Source organism: Numenius arquata, chromosome 1, assembly GCF_964106895.1.
Source record: "Numenius arquata chromosome 1, bNumArq3.hap1.1, whole genome shotgun sequence".
In the NCBI taxonomy this organism is placed as follows: domain Eukaryota; kingdom Metazoa; phylum Chordata; class Aves; order Charadriiformes; family Scolopacidae; genus Numenius; species Numenius arquata.
This window is the reverse complement of record NC_133576.1, coordinates 56335036-56355530: the sequence shown is the minus strand read 5'-3', so window position 1 is coordinate 56355530 and position 20495 is coordinate 56335036. Positions and strand designations below refer to the sequence as shown.

At 37.1% G+C, this 20495-nt stretch overlaps 1 protein-coding gene across 1 annotated transcript in view; it reads right to left on the bottom strand.

Moving 5' to 3' along the window:
• The window catches only part of ADGRG2 (adhesion G protein-coupled receptor G2), a 51832-nt gene that overhangs the window by 18859 nt on the left and 12478 nt on the right, over positions 1–20495 (bottom strand). Inside the window, exons 3-13 of the mRNA XM_074160513.1 lie at positions 14280–14330; positions 12937–12963; positions 11043–11075; positions 10082–10123; positions 8085–8132; positions 6774–6841; positions 4285–4358; positions 3153–3192; positions 2988–3022; positions 1498–1580; positions 11–71 (exon numbers count right to left, since the gene is read on the bottom strand). Coding sequence (XP_074016614.1) covers positions 11–71; positions 1498–1580; positions 2988–3022; positions 3153–3192; positions 4285–4358; positions 6774–6841; positions 8085–8132; positions 10082–10123; positions 11043–11075; positions 12937–12963; positions 14280–14330 — 562 coding nt within the window. The remainder of the gene's footprint in view (positions 1–10; positions 72–1497; positions 1581–2987; positions 3023–3152; positions 3193–4284; positions 4359–6773; positions 6842–8084; positions 8133–10081; positions 10124–11042; positions 11076–12936; positions 12964–14279; positions 14331–20495) is intronic.

Below are 20495 nucleotides of genomic sequence, written 5' to 3'. Positions count from 1 at the left end.
TTATACTTACTGAATTTTTAATTCTTCAGCAGTCAAGGAACAATACTTCAGTGATGAACAACAGCACCGTTCTAAGATGACAAAGAAGCATTATTAACCTAGTTTACCCTGAAGCATAAAAATTGCTAATACTGTGAAGTAGGATAATCAAATAAGCATGTGTTTTATGTTTTTTAAACTATAGTATATATTGCATAATTGATTTTGAGGGTTTTTTTATGAAATTACATTTGCAAAACAGATCTTGACCAGTCAGAATACAGCAATACCCCTAGAGTTTTGCTCAATGCCTGACAAGTAGGTATTTCTATTTTTGCTATTGTAAACAAACCAAAATGCAAAACTACATCTTTTGAAACACAGACAAATGGTACAAGTCACCACTCCATACTGTCACATCATCACAAAGAAAGCTTGACTACTTTATAAATGTTACAATTCGGATTGCCATTTCAGTAACACGTTTATGTTCTCAAGCAATTTTTACACCTAATCCTTTCAAAGTCTGTTTTATCAATGTAGTCAGCAATTTTATACCGAAATTTTTTTAAACATATCTTCGCCCTCCCCACCCAAAAATCAGAAGGGTGCATTTTGATGTATTCATATTGTTCAACAAAACATTATTCTTATCTAAAAATAAGTAACTATCTTTTATTTTAGCTACTTGGAGGTCAATGTGTAAAGATACAAAATTTAATCTGAAAGGGTAACGGTGGGGAGATTGTGTTTAAAGCTGTGGCGGTGTGCTCTCCCTGTTTCCCCCCTCCCCCGGCTCCTGCTCAGGCCTTGGCCATCATGGCCATCACAACATCAGTTGCGATAACTTTCACCTGGACTTTGGGGGAAGGCTGGCAACATAGCCAAAACACTATCTGGAGTGGGGACCTAGAAATTTTGTTCCCATAAGAATATGACTATAGGTCAATTGTCTTACTGTATAAACAGTGGAAAGCCCAAGAGCCCTTTGAGCTCTCCTGTATGGCAGCGGGCTGCATGCCAGGATCTCCCCTTTTGTGAGGACTCTCGCTTAAGGTTCTACTCCTCGAGGTTGAGAGATTCCTAGCCGCAACAGATTCTCGGTGACTAATAGCATGCTAAACTTTGAAATCTTAGCTAAGTAATATAAAGGGTTGATTGCACATATATAATCCTTTAGACATAAACCATTGAGCAAGTCTGGGGCTAGGATTGGATCCAGCCGCACCTAGACTCCTCTCTGAGAAGGAGTTTAGAAAGCGAGGGGGTCTTTTCTGAACCTCGTGACTCAACGGGAGGGTCTCCCCGACAGCTTGTTTGACCCTGTCCTCTATGCAGTAAATTATAATAGAATGTACTTTGACATCGAATCTCATAAAACACTATCGCACTTACTACTGGTTTTATCACACTTACTACTGATTTTGTTAAATCACTGTTTCACCTTAATAAATATTTCTCTACTTCATTCTAACTAGTGAAGTTGATCACTCCGTCCGCGACAAAAGCATAACTTACCAAGTTGATTTATTTCTGCTTTGTCTGTTAAACTGCTTATATTCTCTCTCTCAGCCAGCTTCATTATGAAATTGCAGTGTATACTATCATGAGAAGAAAAATCTTTAGACTCAAGAAACAGATCTGCCTCATCTTTACAATGCATGAAACTAACATCAAATGCTACGTGAAAGCACATTAGCACAAATGCTAAGTGTGAAAGAAAATTTTTCCTAGGTTCTTTCAGATTTGGGGGTATTTTTAATGCACATAAAACAGTATGTCAGGCTAAACAGAAGAGTAATAATACATCAGTTCATGGCAGCTTATTTTCTCTTTTCTCTACAGACACTGTTGATTCTTAAATGGATCCTCCCTAATTAATGTTAGCCATTAAAGAGTAATAATTTTGTAAAAATAATAACATCATTTCCACTGTTTCCGTAAAGAAACTCCAGAGAGGAACTAGCCTAGGTGGCTATGTCAGTGTATATGAAATCTCCACTGGGGAAAGGCCAGTGTTGTCTCTTTTGACTTTAGAGAGAACTTAGATGACCCACTTAAGCATGTAACTTCACATTCACCATTATGGTTTGATGATGTGAAACCCTGCCTAAACTAGCAAACCTACAGTAAGAATTCTTCATGTTCAGCAAACTCAAACACAGAGCTGAATGAAAAGGCAACACATAAAAGACGAAATGAAGCTTCTTTCCAGCTAAAAAGAATGAAAAGAGTACCCTAACTACTGACAGTATATGACATGAAGGTGTGATCTGACTTTGTGTCTATCACCATTTGAGTATTTTGGATTTTTCTTTCATCCTAACCCAGGAAGATAACCCCCAAATTCAAGCATTTGGGGAAATGAAGTTCCACATTTTGTTTTAGAATATAGTGTTTCCAAACTGATCATTTTAAAAGACCAGGAATTTAGTGGTGAGTGACATACATTAAATTGACATACATTATCTACATTTCAGGGTTTCCAGATCACCTCTGTGGGGCAACCTTGCCATTCTGATACCCCATGGCTTCCAAACTCTGAACTGGTTACCTTCTCAGGCTTCCTTTAACCCGAGGATGGCTGGTTTCCCAAGCCAAAGAACAGCAACTTGGGATGTCTGAAGCAATTCCCTCATAAAGATTGCATTGTATTCACAAGCTCTGTAAGTCTGGTGGTCCCAAATCCCATAACCTTAGGGGTTAAGTTGCTAAGTGACTCAGCTAATACAAACACGCAGAACTATGGCAGGCAAGCCTGTGCTTCACCAGAAGATTAATGAAAAGCAATAAAGTTTGGCTAAAAAAAAAATAATTACTAATGCTAGGAGAATAATGGGATCAAAATTCCTTTGTCAGCCTACATATATTTCTCCAGCTCTTTTCTCAAACTTAACTTCCCAGAAAGTTGTTTTTTTCTTTTGTTATATAGCCATTCATACTTGATGTATCACAAGACAATATGCAAGCTTTTAAATATATAAGCATTAAAAAAATTAACAACAAACCTCTGATTTTCTGCACTGCATTCCATAACAGAGGACTGTAATGACAAGTGAAAACAGAAAAAAATTGTTTTGTCAGGAAAAACAGGACTGATAATTCAATAATGACGTTATCAGAAATAAGCTGAAAAAAGTTTTCCAAACAGTAACAGGAATTAGTAATCTTACCTCACTTACTGCTTCCAACATTTTTCTGAACTCTGAAATTCTTTAAAATAAAAAGTTACCATTATGGAGGATTTCTAGTTACGTTTCTAAAGAAATTACAGCAATATAATGAAAAGAACAAGCAATTACTAAGAAAAAAAAATCCAGTTGATCAGTGATTTTTTAAAATCATGCCAGTTCTAAAATTGTAAAATCACTTCTCAAAGCATTGCACTTTTTAATAGTTGCCTTTTATTAGTGACTCCACAAACTAAGTTTAAACCTCTGCCATCACATTTTAACAATGCCATCACATTTTAACATCAATCCACTTCTTTAGAAGCTATTTAAAAGAGCAAAAGATAAATCTCAATGTTGCCTTTTGACAAGCAAGGATTTAAAACAGAATTCTAAATTTATACTCAAAGCCACAGAAATAGAATGAGTAGGAAATATGGATTTAATCTACAAACAAGACCTGTTGGCTAATTACATCTTTTGGATTTTCAGGGTAGTTTTGAGAATAGCAGTATTCACTTATTCAAACTTCTCCTTATAAAGACTGTGAAAGAAGAAACTACACAAAAACAAAAATACAGATATAAGTCCAAGTATACATATTAAAAAATATGCAGCTTTGAAAGTTCTCTTAGTATTTTCCTACAAGACAGACTGAATCTCTAAAATTATAAACATAATTTATTCTTGAAGAGTGGCAGCCAGACTGGCATTCTCAACAATCCACAACTCATGTCCTCAGGTATTATTTTTATTATTGTTGTTGTTGTTGTTATGGTGGTTATTGTTATTACTAGTACTACTACTACTACTATTACTATTATTAAATTCATCAGCATATAAACAGCAAGGCCTTTGGGCCTTGTTGAGCCCCAAGGAAACTGAAGGACCTAAAGGGAAATCAGCAAATGTACCATTTCTTAAAACAAACTCCAGTGGTATATAAAACAAAACTAAGACTATTTTAACCAATATGAACTTTATGTTAAAGAACAATAACTTACAACTCTTGAAATTGTAAATTTATGAAGTGCAGGAATAATGCAAAGTCAAATGTTTGTTAACCACATGTAAGGTCTGACTTCATCTTTTTCAAATATAACACAGATTTCAATCCTTATTCAAAATTACTTACCTCAATTCTTGTGGGGTAGGTGCTGGAATTGCAATTAATTTTGTAACTTGAGTGTTCATGGTTATGTTATTAACCTGTTCGAAACACAGATTCCACAGCTAAGTAAACCCAGTCATTTTTAGCCTTAAAAGAAACATTTTCATTTCACACGTTTTAACAGTCTGAAATTCCAAAGATAAGAAGCACATTTTCTCATTAAGACACTTCAACAAATATTTACCATGACATTATTGCCACAACTTATGGAAGGAATTTGCTCATCTAGCATAGACTGAATATCAGGATTTGATTTATGAAATATATGAGCAAGAGGATAGTGACCTCACTATACCTCATGTTGGAAAAAGAGGAATTTGGTTTTGCTTGCAACAAAGACAGCTTAGACCAGACACTGAACAAGCTTTCTAACTATAAGGGCAGCAATGCGACAAGCTCCATAATAGACATAAGTAACATAGAATCCTTGGAGAAAGATGTCAAGAACTGAGGTAAAAGATGTGGTAGGAATGATCTAATTATGCATGATATAGCCTTAGGGGTGCGGGGATAAACTACAGTCTATCTAAAGGCCCTTTATAGATCTGCATTCTTATTCTGATTGCCACCATTACCAGTTATTTTTAAGTTTCATGCACACAGTGAGCACCATGATGAAAACATCACCTGACATACATGGTATTGACATAACCTAAGAAATCACAGAATCACAGAATCTTCATGGTTGGAAAGGACCTCTGAGATCACCAAGTCCAACCATACACACACAAAAAAACCCACCCTACAATCTCAGCCACTAGAGCATGCCCTGAAGTACCACATCTACACGCTTCTTAAATACCTCCAGGGATGGAGACTCCACCACCTCCCTGGGCAGGCTGTTCCAGTGCCTGACCACTCTCTCAGTAAAGTAATTCTTCCTAATATCTAATCTAAATCTCCCCTGCTGCAACTTCAGACCATTTCCTCTGGTCCCGCCATTATTCCCTTGCAAGAAGAGGCCAACGCCCACCTCTCTAGAACCTCCTTTCAGGTAGTTGCAGAGGGCAATGAGGTCTCTCCTTAGCCTCCTCTTCTCCACACTAAACATGCCCAGTTCCCTCAGCCTCTCCTTGTATGACTTGTTCTCTAGACCCCTCACCAGCTTGGTGGCTCTCCTCTGGACATGTTCCAGCACTTCATTGTCCTTCTTGTAGTGAGGGGCCCAGAACTGAACACAGTACTCGAGGTGAGGCCTCACCAGTGCCGAGTACAGAGGCACAATTACTTCCCTACTTCTGCTGGCTACGCTATTCCTGATACAAGCCAGGATGCTGTTGGCCTTCTTGGCCACCTGGGCACACTGCTGGCTCATGTTAAGCCGGCTGTCCACCAGCACCCTCAGGTCCTTTTCTGCTGGTCAGCTTTCCAGCCACTCTTCCCCAAGCCTGTAGTGTTGCCTGGAGTTGTTGTGACCCAAGTGCAGGACCCAGCACTTGGCTATATAAATATGCCACTAAAAAGTAAAAAAGAGTTTCAAGAGACAGGAAACCTGTTTTTCGAATAGCTGTAGGCATAACGTTAATACACTAGGATGGTTTCAGTAGGAATTATCACCACTGAAACGCAACACAACGCCGAAGTGGCTTTTGCCTGGGATGTACCTCTACCCAAACTCAGTGCTCAATGGGCACCTGTGCAGTAGCTCTCTGCAGTGATTTTGCTGACTACTCTCACGCGTGCAGAGATTGGCCTGTGAAATTTGAGACTGAGTGCAGGCAGGGATGTGTAGGAGAAAGATACAAGGCCTTTTACAAGCTAATATCCTTTTTTTCCCCTCCCTTCAGTTTTCTGAAGGGTTTTCTGAGTTTTCCCCTTCCTCACTCTCAAAGTATTATCTCAATACTGAATAATCTATGTGGTCCTTGCTTTGCATGATATCGTTCTCTTAAACCTCTGCTGTGTTGTGTAAGTGGACACACTTATGTCACATAGGCCTACTGCAAAATTAGTAACTGATTAACCACATGAGAAAAAGCACAGAACGATACCCTATTTATGAGAGTCTCAATAGGAATTATTTCCAGGGTACAATCCAACTTAATTTATACCCACACTGTTGCCATCTCACGATGCTCGCTTTCTAAAGTAAAGTGCCTAAATTAATTTCCAAAGGAAGATCCTGTATCTTAAATGTAGATTCTTAATTCTCTGTCCAGACTTTCCAGCGCTTCCCCCTACTTTCAATGGTGATATCAAGAATACAGGCCCTTACTATAGGAAGTTTACTTAGATGGAATTCTGAAATTTAGCTGCAAAGCAGCTGTTTAAGAGAGAGAGAGTAGATCCATCCACAGCAAATATTAACTTGCACTGCAAACTGTATTTGAAATAAACTTAAAACTCTAAAAAACATAATAAGAATCATGTCAAGGTATGAGTATTTTAAGTGTAGACAAAGAAATCCATTTCAACCTTCCTTACAATAAAGTTTTAAAAGACACAACACTTACTATATCTACATTTAGTGACGTGTTACTTTCTTCATTTGCCTGGAGTTTTATGCTGCCCACATAGAACACTAAAACCAAAAGGCAAAAAAGTTAAGAAAACCAACACTAAATCACATCATATAAAATTGTTTGAGAATTTAAAAATCTACTGTCTTGTGTTACAATAGAAAGAAAATAATAACACTTACACCAGCTTTTCGAATCATTCACTATTTTTGTCATCTCTTCACTTAATATTTCCACAAATGAACTAGTCCAATAGCTTCATTATTTTCTGTATATTTATTCTTGCTGCCTATCTCTAAATTCCTTCTAGTTTGGGGTTTGTTGTTTTGGGTTTTTTTCAAAAATAAAGAAACTGTAATGCACATTGCTAATAATACAACCTCAACTCCCACAAGAAGAATAAAATGTGTGGGTAAAGGTAAATTGATACTCTGAAAATTATTCCCTTGGGAATTAAAGAACTTTCAGGATACCATAATTCAGAGCATCATTCAACAGTCCTTGAGAGCTGGGAGGCCCATTTTGGAGAAAAAAAGGAACTTCTATGACCCTTCTCTTCCTGCAGCCACATATTCAGTGCAGGTTATAGAGAAAGACCCATACAGGAATGCATACATAACATCACCCAAATCATCTAGCAGTTTACTTTGTCAACCAGTACAGAAACTTTATAGATGGAGGGGCAGATACTTACTCTGCCTCTTTCTAACCTATAAAGTACTCAGCATATGGCTACTTGGCAGAAGTGACTTCATTTTCTCAAATATTTCTCACAAAAGACATTTATAAAAGTGTTTTGGAAGGCAGCAACACCTATCAATAAAATCTTTTACTACATTTTTATTAACACACATAAAGGGAACATCACTGCTCTTTCCATTTTCTTCTGATTGTATGTACTGTCACACTTTTAAAATACATGCAGGCTTTTACAGTAATTCTCTTAAACAGTTTCAACTTCTATTCCTGATACAGTTGGGTTCAACATGGCAGACATTAGCATCTACCACAGCTTACTCGTTTCTTGTTTTCTCAGGTTTGTAATTACTACCTGCCACTGTGTATCCTTTGGTAAGAAACCAAAGATCAAAAAGACAATAAACTAAAAATTACTTTTAAATACCTCCCCTTTTTATATTAATTTTTTAGATTTTTTAGATGTTATACAAAATCTCTAATTCACAAGACAATTTATTACAGAGCTAGCTTTTACGTAGCAACTAAAAGTTGCCCCATTACTCAGAACAGAAAGCAGCTGGAAATATTTTTTTTAATAAGAAAAAAAGGAAAAAGAAAACCACTAACCTGAGAAATTACAGACAGGTGTTACGTTGCATAAAATGGTTTCTCCTGCTGTAGGTTTTTTTTTTGGAAAAAGAATAAAAATCTAGTTAGTAAAAAATTTGAACTTAAATCCAGTACTGACAAACTTACATATATATAATCATTTCAATGCTTTAAATGTAAAGGTCTTTACTTTTTAGAAATATTTCACATACTGTCCAGCCTTCACTTCTCTAGGGCACTTACCATGACATTTTCCAAGACTTAGTATTCAGAGTTAACATGTTGGTTTTGATTAATTAATTTTGAATAATCTTCTGTCACAGTTTCCACAAAAGACCTACACGCAAGTGGCCTCTTTTTTTTTTTTTAATAAATCCAAATAAAATAGAAATCAGCATATCATAAATAAGCTCTTCAAGTATCACAGTATTCAATCACTAGGTAGCATATTATCTGCTTCTGAGGATCCTACTATGGCTACTTATGATAGCATGAAACTGTTCTACCTGATAGAATTCAAACTATGATGATAGCAAACGTATCTAGTGGCACGTGACTTTAGATATGAGAGCAAAAGCTTGCTGTAACTATTTTTAATACTACCTACACAGCAAAGAAATAACACTGATCCCAAATTAAGGGTACTGTAAACAGACATGTTTGTATAAAATAAATTATATATTTTTATATATATATACATATATACACATATATATGTGTATATATACATATACACATATACATATATATATATGCTGTACAGAATAATTTAAAAAAAGGACCAGAAAGATATTTGCATCCAAGACAAAAGTCCTACACATTTTCATAAAAACAATGTGGCAGCACAACTTCCCTTATTTAAGCAGATAGATTGGCCTCCATTGATGGAAAAACAAATGCTATTTTCTTTGCTGTTATTATTAGCTAATAGATGGTAATTTTTAAATTTTGTAACTTTTTCCGTGGTACAAACTTTTGCCTGTTATAGCTTGACACTTCACCAATTTTATCATCATCAACAAACAGCCATCAGAGGGTATGGATTGTGAGCTGATGGCAATATTCAAATTATTAGGAAAAAAATATTTTTCAGACAGCCATTTAGATTCAAATACATTTGCCTTCCCTTTTCTGTTGGCCATTGTCAGGGAAATAGTTATGAAAATTGTATCAGCACTTTAAAAAAAAAACCACACCAGTCCTTAAAGAAATAAAATGTTCATAAATAACTGAATTTGTCAAAATTATTAACTACATAAAGAACCAACACTTAAAAAGCCCAACAAAAAATCCAGGAGTGACACAAAAGTAAAGAGTAATATAGGCCTCTTTTTCTTTACAGAGTACCCATTTGTGTGCCACCTAGTCTTGCTTAGGGTCTCTGCATGCCACCAAAATGCACAAAACAAATAAGCAGTGTGGAGGATAAGACTGATCAAAAATGCTTCCAGCGCCCAAAGATCGTCAGGTAACATAGCTGCAAACTTCCTGCAGGTCACTTTCACAGTCAAATCATACTAGCCACTATGGCTCCAAGCCAGTCCTTCTACCACTTGCACTAATTCACTGCAAACAGATTCTAATTGGTCTATCAGGCTGCTACATGAAGAATAAAAAAACTTAATTCAGCCTTCTCCTATAGACTGGACTTGCCCTGAGAACATCATGACTGGACTCTGTCTGCTTCACTCTACTAAAAAGCATGAAGATTTTTCTTTTTTTTAAGTAAACATGATCTCTGAGATTGTGTTTCTTACATCTTTGTGGTAACCTGCTGCTCTGACTTACAAAATAACCAAACTCTTCTATATGCGGCCGTGTAGGAAAGCATTGCAGAATTAGACCTTCTGCCAGACTGGAGATGAACGTGAAGTAAGGCAGACTGCCACTATGACACACCATAATATCAAGAAAAAAGATCCTATTAAAAATATTTGGGAGCAGATTTCCTGAACTCACACACACTTAATTTTGAGGATCATAAAAGAAGATCAGTGGTGATATATTATTCCTACCTGGTGTTATGGTGGAGTAATAGTCAGTGATGCTAAGAGTTTCTGTTAAAAAAAAAAAAGTTTTAAAATTAAGTTTTCACATTTTAACTTAAAAAGCCTACAAAACACATCACAAAAATAAGTCTCCTCATTTCTACTTTAGACTCTGTCTTCCCAGGAGAAGTGTAAACACATGTGCATTTACAAGGGAATTAAGTTACTTTCAGCACGGGAAATGAAAAAGCAGCATTCAGACTGAGATCCAGCCAATCCAATGTTTATGTCCCTATATGAGCCCGTTACTGTAGGCTCCCTATTACTCAGTGGACAAAGTGGTGCTTTTAAGGGGTGATTCCCATTTAACCTATTCTACATGGGCATTTTGAGTTCTGAAAATGTGTCTTTCTCTTCATTAACTATGAAGAATAGCAGGATGTGTAGCTCATACAAACAGGTAGGAATCTGTACCGATATGGGATAAACCTCCTCCTTGTTTTCAAACGCAAACATCAGAAAAAAAAAAGGGTAGTAGTTCTCAAGTTCTTCTGATTGAGTCTTTACTGATCCTATTTGGCAAACCCATTGCAGGAACATGTATCATGTAAGTGTCTTTAAGGAATGGAGTGTATGTTTTATTTCTGTAAAATACTTTAAATAGTACCAGAAAGTAGAGAAAACTTTGTATCTATAAACATACCAGAAAACTACATACTTCCTAAAAATAAGTAAGTCCAGTTTGGGCTTTGGCAAGCAATGTAATATTTTGAATAAAAACAAATGTTTAACAGCTCAGCGTGAGTTAAATGCGCTTCAAAACACTACCCATGCAGACTTAAAATACAGATTGGAGATAAATACAAATTTCAAGATCATGAAAGAAAATAATTTGGACTAAACAAATCCCAGTTATCAAAAAAACAGTAAACTTTCATGAATGCAACAATCTCCCTTAAGACCTTACTCTCTTCAAGCTAATTCTCACCTGCAGTTTGTGTAGTCTCCTCTGAAGTTGTATCTGAAGAATAAAAAATAATATCAGTAAAAACAAAACAATAAAAATCTAAAAAAATCTAAGTCTAACTAAATCTAAATAAGAGAAACATTAATAAAATCTTGCCTGAAGGATTAATAGGATAGGTGATAAAAGTAACAACAGAGGATTCTGGAAAAAAAAAAAAGATAAAGGAAGTAAAAACTGTAATAATATAATATTTTATTTCTATGAATTTTAGAGGAAAAAGATCAAGGAGCAAAACTTCAAAACAAAACTGAATATTATTTATCTAGTTCCATTTTAAGAACACCTGGAATGCTTGTTAAGAACATTCACATTATTTCCAAAATCTGAGTGTCTGAATATGAACAGCTGGTAATTGAGTTCCTTCTGATAAGTTCCTTTTATTGGTTTAATTCTTTCAGAAGATACAGATGAATTTGGCATATCTAATAGCAATAACTGCTTAGGCTGAAGGGCCGTTTCCTGCAGGAACTCACAACACTCATCAGCAGAGATGACACACTGGGTTTGGCAAACTGTCTCTCCAAAAAAGCTATTTTTGCCAGTAACCATATATAAATAAAGTAAAGTGAGGATGCAATTATTTTTTCAGCTGTGTCAAAAAAAAAAAAAAAAGAAAATTAAATTTTCTTTTTAAAATAATAAAAAAAACCAGAAAAAAATGTAAAGATTGCTCAGGAAGGATGTGCTTAGTAAGCACATTTTAGGTGTCAGCGCAGGAATACAAAGTGGTTAAAGGACCACTTTATATCACTCCAATATAACAACTTAGTGCTATTTTTTAAATGGGCCAAAGCAGCTTCATAACAGAACGTTAAGCTTTCCAAACTTCTTTACTAAAAACATCCCTATCATTAGTAGAATATCTTAAACATAATAATGAAAAGTTGGTGGCTCTACCATGCAAAAGACGGTTGCATATCAAGAAAAAAAAAAAGCAATCCACTTGATTACATAGAGAGCTTTTCTTTCTGATATATTCATTTCAACTAGACAAGCCGTTCTGAGCCTTTTCAAAAATGCCCTCTTAATCCCTAACTCAGAGTAAAAGCTAAGCATATTTTGTTCTTAAGTAACAATGCTGATGACAACTGATTTTCTAAGGCAAGTAAAAGCAGCCAAAATATGAGGAATCAGAGTGAAAACGAAGTGCTGACTTCCTTTGTATTCTTTGGCTTGGTATAAACAACAACAACTATTGAATTGGCTGCAGTTGTTAAAGACGAACCATTGCCAGAGAAAGATTGTATCTGTAAAGAACAAAAGCATGTGTGTTTGTGACTGTATTATTTCTTTTCTCCAGATCACTACATGCCAATATACATAAAGGAAGAAAGCAACTGGCTTTCACACAGCTATTTCTGTGTCTGCATTTCTTATTTTTTAAAAAAACTTTTGTAGATTATGTTTATCACCTCTGGTCCCAGAAGTTATTAGAGTCTCGCGTGTGTTCTGTGTGCGCATATGCATAGTATCACACTGCCTCAAATGACACGCACATCTGCGAGGGTGGGAGGAAATGTGAAGGAGCTCTCTCACTACAGTGTTTCTCCTCTGCCATCTCTGCAAACTGTTCACTGTTTAGGTTACTGGGCAAAAGGTTCTTGATCAAGCAACTTGCACCCACTTCATCCCCAAGCATTACCGCCACAAACCATGAGTGATCCTATAAGGTAAGCTGTTTCATTACAAAGTAGAATGAAGAAACTAGTATTTTCTTCAAAAATATACAAAGAAAACATTAAAAATTGCAACTTATTTACATTACAACTTTTCTGCATTACCTCAGGTAAAAGCAGATTTATCTAATAGGAAATAACAAACATTGCAGTAATCAGTAAAGTCCCGATTTTCTTACCAGAAATGGTCGTTGCAGCTGATTCTCCTGAATTTGCCGGTTTTGTTTCAGAAAGAAAAAAATAGGAGGGAAAAAAAGGAACATAATGAAGTTTTAGACACATACATAACCATGCACAGCAGCCTTTCCTTATATCAAAAGTTTACTTCGTTCACCAGAAGAGGGCAACACCTGCTCATCAGAAGCACACTTCCAGGTTGTCAAAAAAGGCAACTGTACCAATCTCTGATAAAATTAAAACTTTTATGAATTCAAATAGAATTCAACTGAAAACGATTTCTTTTCAACAAATACTTGGCAGTTTGCATTGCATAATGTTAAACAAAAATCACAGACCCAAGATACGTGCAATGCTAGCCTGAAAGCCACACGCCTACCCTTAGTGCCTTGCTAATTTTGGGAATGAGAATCAAGTGTACATAATAAGATGGCTGTAATTAGATATGAGGAACTCTTCTCAGACTTTGTACAATAACACTGAGACTTGCCATTTAAAATTTATCCCATACATATCTGTTCTCTTTTCTATCCTAGCTAATTAATTTCAAGTTTGAACCTTTGATCTTGACAGAAGCCAGCCAACTATTTATATAGCAAACACTAGCCTCTAAATCTTTGATGTTGTTACAGTCAGTATTTTGATCAAAAAGAAATTAGTAAATTTGATATCTGGTTCACATAGGAACTTCAAAGTTAGCCCTTTCATTTACTGAGTAGTTCTTGACAGTGCCACAGACAAGTCAAGTCAAGTCACAATTATCACAGAAATATAATCTAAAGAACAACTGGCTGCAAATATGAAACATGATTTAAAAATACATACTTAAGGTATTTCAACATCTTCTCTCAAAACTCAAAAGTCATCCTATATTGTTATTTACAATGCACTAATTACACTGTAAAGCCTTTCCTACTATTGTAGAAGAGTTATTCAGAGATACCAAAAGTCTCTGTGGAAAACCAGGGATTTTTTTGTTAAACGTGGTAAACAAGGAGTTCCTGAAATGCTAATCACTCACATGATTCCTTGCTCAGACTATTTTGCTTGCCTTACTGAAAACTAGTAATAGCTTCTTTCCAAAGGATAAATGTAAATATAATTTCTGCAATGAAAGGAGAATCGGGGTAACCTCAGTGACTTTATTTTCATTTTATCTGGAAAATTACTGATGCTGTTTGCACCATGAACTATGCTAATAAGCCACAAGGATGATATGGATAATTAATTTGCAAATATTAACATATTCTTAACTATCTCCATAAATTAAAAAGTAACAGTATCAGCAATCTTCATTATGCACTTTCTAAAATACAAGAACAACGGGGAAAAAAATATACAGAACCCTCATTACCTGTTATCTGTTTTCTGCCAGGCAACATAGCAGTAGTTTCAACTACAAAGGAAGAAGACTTTTTAGGAGCTGAAGTTTTTGTATATATTTGTACACAAGCATATATACACACATTTTTTTAAACACAACCATTTTAGATGTGCTACTCACCTCAATTCAAACTGGTTTGCAAAACTACTTTGCATCCATTGAGAAATGTATGTGAAGTCTTTTTAAAGCTGCAAGTTGAACTCTTTTTGAGTTCAATCTTTTACTTAGTTTATCACTTTTATATTTACGGAAGATACAGATCAGGCTATGAGCTTTCCCATTACTCTTCCATTGCCAATGTCCTCAGAAACCCTTTCAACACATTTGCTTGAGTGAAAATCAAGTAGGTTGAATAGCAGCAACCAGAAATGTAACAGGTACAAACAATGGTGTTTTCATGCAGCTATTTTTGCACAGATGTGGAAAAGAAATGCCGATTAATTATTCGAGAAGTTAAATTTTATTAATACAAAGAGAAGCAGAGAAATTAAACCAAGAAAAATGCAGGGGGCAGAAGAGTTGGGTAAGACAGGGACGCTTTATTCATATATACAAATTACGTAAGATGTACTTTGAGAAGAATACATCTACATCATGATGTGCATATACATCATGTAAATGCTCACATGCCCAAGAGTTGCACCACCAGAGACCAATGAGCAGATAGATCAGGCTTCCAGAAATGAAGTGACTCAGGTGGACCTGGACTGGGAAGGAAAAGGTGGAGCTATTCCTAGCTCAATGGACCCATGAAACATGTCCCTAGGGACACCTAGGGAGTGATGCAACATACAGATGGGCTCTTGATCAAGGTGTGGATCTGGCAATTGAAGCTACTGCACAGGCTACCCATGAATGTGAAACGTGTACCATAATCAAGTGAGGCAAACGACTAAAGTCTCCCTGGAATAGAAGATGGTGGCTGGGCTATCTATATGAGGAGGCCTAGCAGACTGATTACACCAGACCACCTGAACATGCCACCAAGGAAAGCGCTATGTGCTTCCTGTGGTGGAGGCAACTAGCAAGTGGCTAGAAATGTACCCTGCAACCTATGGCACCACCCAAAACATCATCCTTGAAAAATAAGTGGCAACACAGCACAACATACAGTTAAGGCAATGTTACCTACTTCAGCACCTTTGACAGCTGAGACACTGGCTGTTGGGGGAAGAAGGAGGAGATACTCTCTTCAAGTCATTGAACCTGGTGGCACACTAGCCACAGCCAATGTGCTGGCCCACAGGGTTGCAGAGGAAGAGAGATTCTCTTTGGCTTGTTAGAGCTGGTGGGACAGTTTGTCCACAGCTAGTGCCTTGATATCTGGATAGTCCATCATTACCAAGGTGTTGGCATTTTACACTGGTGCATACTGTACTAACCTCTGCCACAAGGCCCACATGCAATTGACGCCATCCAGATCTTTGGAGACCTGGTTGTTGTCTAGGTTGCCGTAGACCACCTCCACCACTGCTAACTCCCACAGATACTGGACACCTTCCTTCTTCCATCAGTGGTGGTATACCACTTGCATCAGTGGTATACAAGGCCATCCTCGGACTCTGAATCCAGTGATCCAAGTTCAAAACTCTGTGGGACCTTCAGTAACTAACTAGTTGGGGATGACACACAGGAAAGTGCACTGAAGTAGCAAATTCCTGGGTAGTAAGGTGTGTGGGAGAATTTGGGCAGGTGCCTAGAGCAGTTTTCACCTCTAATGACCTGGGAGTTTGCATCTGAACAGGCACAGAATCCTGTTGAAATGGCAGACCATTGAAGGAAGGATACCTTCCTTTATACCAAAGACAAAGACTTTTGGTGCTGTGTTGGGGCCTGGCCTATGCCTACCAGGCCTGTGTCCAACACCCTTAAAGAAGCAAGACAGTCTCTGGATCTAAGGACTTACAAACGGATGCCGTGGCTACATCAGAGACACAACCCTAACCATAATAGCCACTCCTGCAATCAAGAGGAAAGAATAGAAGTGGAGGTTTACTCGGTCAGTGAAGGAGGAAGAAGCTCCTCTTGAGACAATGCAGGAAGAAGACTCAGAAGAGGCAGCCTGTTATGCAGCAGGACAGCCCAAGAACAGGAGGGGGAAGTGACACAAATCGTAAGAGACAGAAACCACACAGTCCCTATTCCTGAGCAAGCTGCAAGATATACGCAAAGATTACATCTGCCAGCCAGGTGAGAAGACTACTGCCTGGTTGCTCCAGTGTTGGGATACTAGGGCCAATGATCAGGAGTACATGAGAGCTTGATGAGATGTAAAGAAATGTCAGTTCATTTTTGTTGAATGTCATACACAGCATGAAGCTAAAAGTGGCAACTCTGAAATATGGCAGGATGAATACATAGAAATCGAATTAATTGTACTACGTTTAATTTTTAGAAGTTTTGCTTGTAATTAACTGTTTTAGTTGACGTGTATCCTGGGTAGAAATTTTCTCATGTAAAAGAAAAGAGAGAGAGAAACAATATTCTAATTAAAATAACACACATCCATTAAGTAAAAAAGTGTAAGTAAAAAATTACATCTTCATACATATCACCCTACTGAATTTAAATTATTTCGGTAAAGACAAAACCAAGTTACATCAAACATCTCATTTGAGACAACTAGGATTCTGCTTACAGAGAAATACAATTGTTCTTTTTAATATCTAGCATTCTATGAACAGATCATGAAAATTTGTCTATAACCTTAATTTTTACAGTCAATTTCCATGAAAATTAAGACTTTTAACTGTATGGTAAGTCTTATTAAAATACATGATGCTCTAAGGCATGTGTTCTAGAGCTCTTATTTAGAAATGCTTGTTACTTTAACACTGTCCAGTGAGTAGGTATTATGGCACCTACAAAATTATTTTCTGAACACCTAGTGTGGGTTTAGGGATGACCTTTAAATACAATACTGGCTTTAAATAATATGCAAAACTGAAGCGGTAGTCAGATTAAACTGTTCTGTATTGATTAAACCGTAAATAGTTTTTTAAGGTAGAATGGGGTGAATAAAAATAATTGAGTCAATTCTACATAAAGTGGACTTTCAGTTGGAGAAGAAAGTATCCTTGCACATGTGGGAAAACTGGCTTTCCTACCACAGGAAGAGAATTCCATCTACAAAAATTTACCTGATACTGGTTCTGTCTTACTAAGCGATTAGCACCTTGCGCAAAACTCCTTATCTCCAACCAAAGGGCCCTGAAGGAAATTAAATTCTCAAAAGGAATCCACCTCTTGAAGTATGAAGCATCTCACAGAAAAGACCACCAGACTGCTGCTTCTGCCCACTACAAAAATACAAAAATCTGCTGGGGGAATCTGACGGTCTTTCTCACGTACTCTTGAAGAGTCAGTGTAGACATAGTCACTGTAGAGAAACTGCTTTCCCCATCCTCCACCATTTAGCCTGCTTTGTGAATTTTTGAGAATACAAGTAGTATCCTGAGGTAGGTGAGAACATTGTCCACTAACTTGTTTAGTACTGTAGGTTAGTAAGAAGATAGTGAACTCTAAAAATGCCAAATGCTTTTAATTATAAATACGGCAGTACAGGGAGCAAAATAAGATAAACACAAGCCATGAATATGGAGCTGGCAAATGCACCAAGTGATGATGGCATGCATAATCTGAGGGGCACTTTTTTCTGGACACAAATCTAACCATAACTTCTCTTATAGCAGAATATTCACATGCCTACAGTTGCTAGAAATTATCCGTGAGAATGAGACTTGTCACTGATCAAGGTGCAGCTTTAAGAACACTAACCAAGTCTTTCATCAGAATCACCTTTGCACACAGAAAGGGAGAAGGAGCAGATGCTGTCATACATTATTTGATTTCACTTACATTTGTCAACCTTCCTCCTTTGTTGTACTTAAGAACTAGAAAAGAAAGTGAATAGGGTTTATTTGGAGAAGGATTAAAGTCCAATCTATAATATCCCTAAAGTTGACACATAAAAAGGGAAGTAAAATAACATAAGGTGTGCTAGTTACAAGCTAACAGAAAATTTATTTCCCTTAGGCTGTTTACTATCAATAAGAGCAAGAAAATCCTTATGTATATGAAACCTCATTTTATTTGGTCCATGCATTTTTATTTGCAACACTGTTAGTTTAGGATCATCAAGTCAACATACCTAATATCCTATTCCAAACCAAAATATTATATATTGCAGTGATGGTTTTCTACATTTTCTCTAATAGAGAACATTCCTGAGGATTCAAACAGCAAATAAATAGTAAAAGACACTATTCAGTATATTCTTTGTTTTTGCTGCAAGGGAGACAGAATAGGTTCCCACAAGAACCGTTTGGGATTTTTTCTGAAGGAAAAGGCAACTCCACTAAATAAGCACCAGTTTCTGTTACTAACATGCACTATTAGAAACAAAAGCAGCAATTCCGTTATTGTCTTCATATCACTTTGTACTATTCCAACACAAACAGCTAGCTAAGCCAAGACTTGAGAATCCCATCTGTGTAGGCAGAGGAAACTGTTCCACTAGTATGAAACCTGCCTAGCAACTCTTGCCCTTGCTCTATACCACAGCTGCAAAAAGCTTACCTGGGAACCAGTATTTGCGTTGTGACAACCTTAATTTCCCATAACGACTTTGAATGACAATGGGAACCAGTGTAACTTCAGCACCTCCAGTCTGTAGGAGACTAAATCCATTAATGACAGTACTTAAGGCTAGGTCCATAAACTGATATATCTCTGAGACCAGTGCCTGGCCCTGTCTACAAAATAGCCTTATCCTTACAGTATCCCTTACAGCATGAAAGATCTTAACTATCAGTCTCTTTTAGGATGGGTGGTCTCCACATGTGTCACTGAAGCTGCTCCACCAAGCAAAGCAGAATTCAAAAACCAATTTGGCCAAAGGGAAGAAAGGGAGAAGGAAGCTTTCTAACATAATGGTCAAGACGGGATGGATGGTTCTGGTCCCTGTACCAAAGGCATTGTCACTCATAGCATGCCTTTTGTTCAGTAACTTAGACACAGGATCCAGAAAAAGCCCTTAAAGCATGAACAGTGTACAATGTTCTATCTCCAACCGGAAGAAAGAAAAATACCCTTTTCTGGTCCTGACCTCCAATCTAACTTATGAGCACTACACTCTTTCTTAAAATTTTTGGAAAAGCAATACCGTTTCTGATTCACCTGTCTTCAGGCAACCCCCTTTGCCAGAAGCAGTTCAGTTTTTCCAGGGTGGAGGAGTGAGAAGCAGCTAGAACCTGGCTGCAGATAACAACATCGTGCAAAAGCTAAGTTACTGGCAGCTGCTTCTTCCTCCCCTACCTCAGGGGAACAGTGTTACTGCTGACTAATGCTGTTTTACCTAACACTTCACGATAGCCTTTAAACTTTTGAAGAAAGCATCCTTTGAGCAGGCCTGAGACAGAAACTAGACTGCTGTTAGGAGAAGAAAAAGTATCTGAACTGTAGTGAACTAGAGCCTTCACATGGACACCCACCCTGCCCAGTCTGTGTGGTGTGGAGGGGCAGGGGACGGGCCAACAAGAAGGGCCATGGCTGCTGGCCTGTGTCTCTCAGGAAACATGGGGAGAGAATGCAAGGGGCGGTTGCTTTCTAGTCAGGCCCAGACACGAAATAGGCACTGAACACTTCAGGAGCAGCAACAGCCCTGGCAATCTATAGAACCACAGACAACATCACTGGCAGAAAAACATACATTTATGGACTTAAATGTTCTGGGGCCTACATGCCAGGCTTATGAAATGAAGTGCCAAAAATTTTACTTATATTAATTGAAAAGCATGCCAAAAATGAAAGAAGTTTGTATTATCACCCAGGACTATTCTTTCAAACTAAGGGTACCTTTGACCATGTCAGCTGTCACAAACAGATCAAGAGTAGAATCCGAATGGAAGAATCCCAACGGGCACCTTGGTGGCTATGTAATATGGTCTTCCCATGCCACAGTACTTGGCTGACACCACAGAATGGCTTTAGATAGCCATGACTATGTATTGCTGATAAGATCACTTTTGACTTACAAATACACACAAAAATACCAGGAAATTGATAAAAATTAGGTTTTTTTAAATAAGATGTGATAGCAAACTCAGTGCTGAAAATTTTTTTCACCAAAAATTCAATTGATTCAGGCAGGGGAACTGATCTGCTTTTAAAATTCCC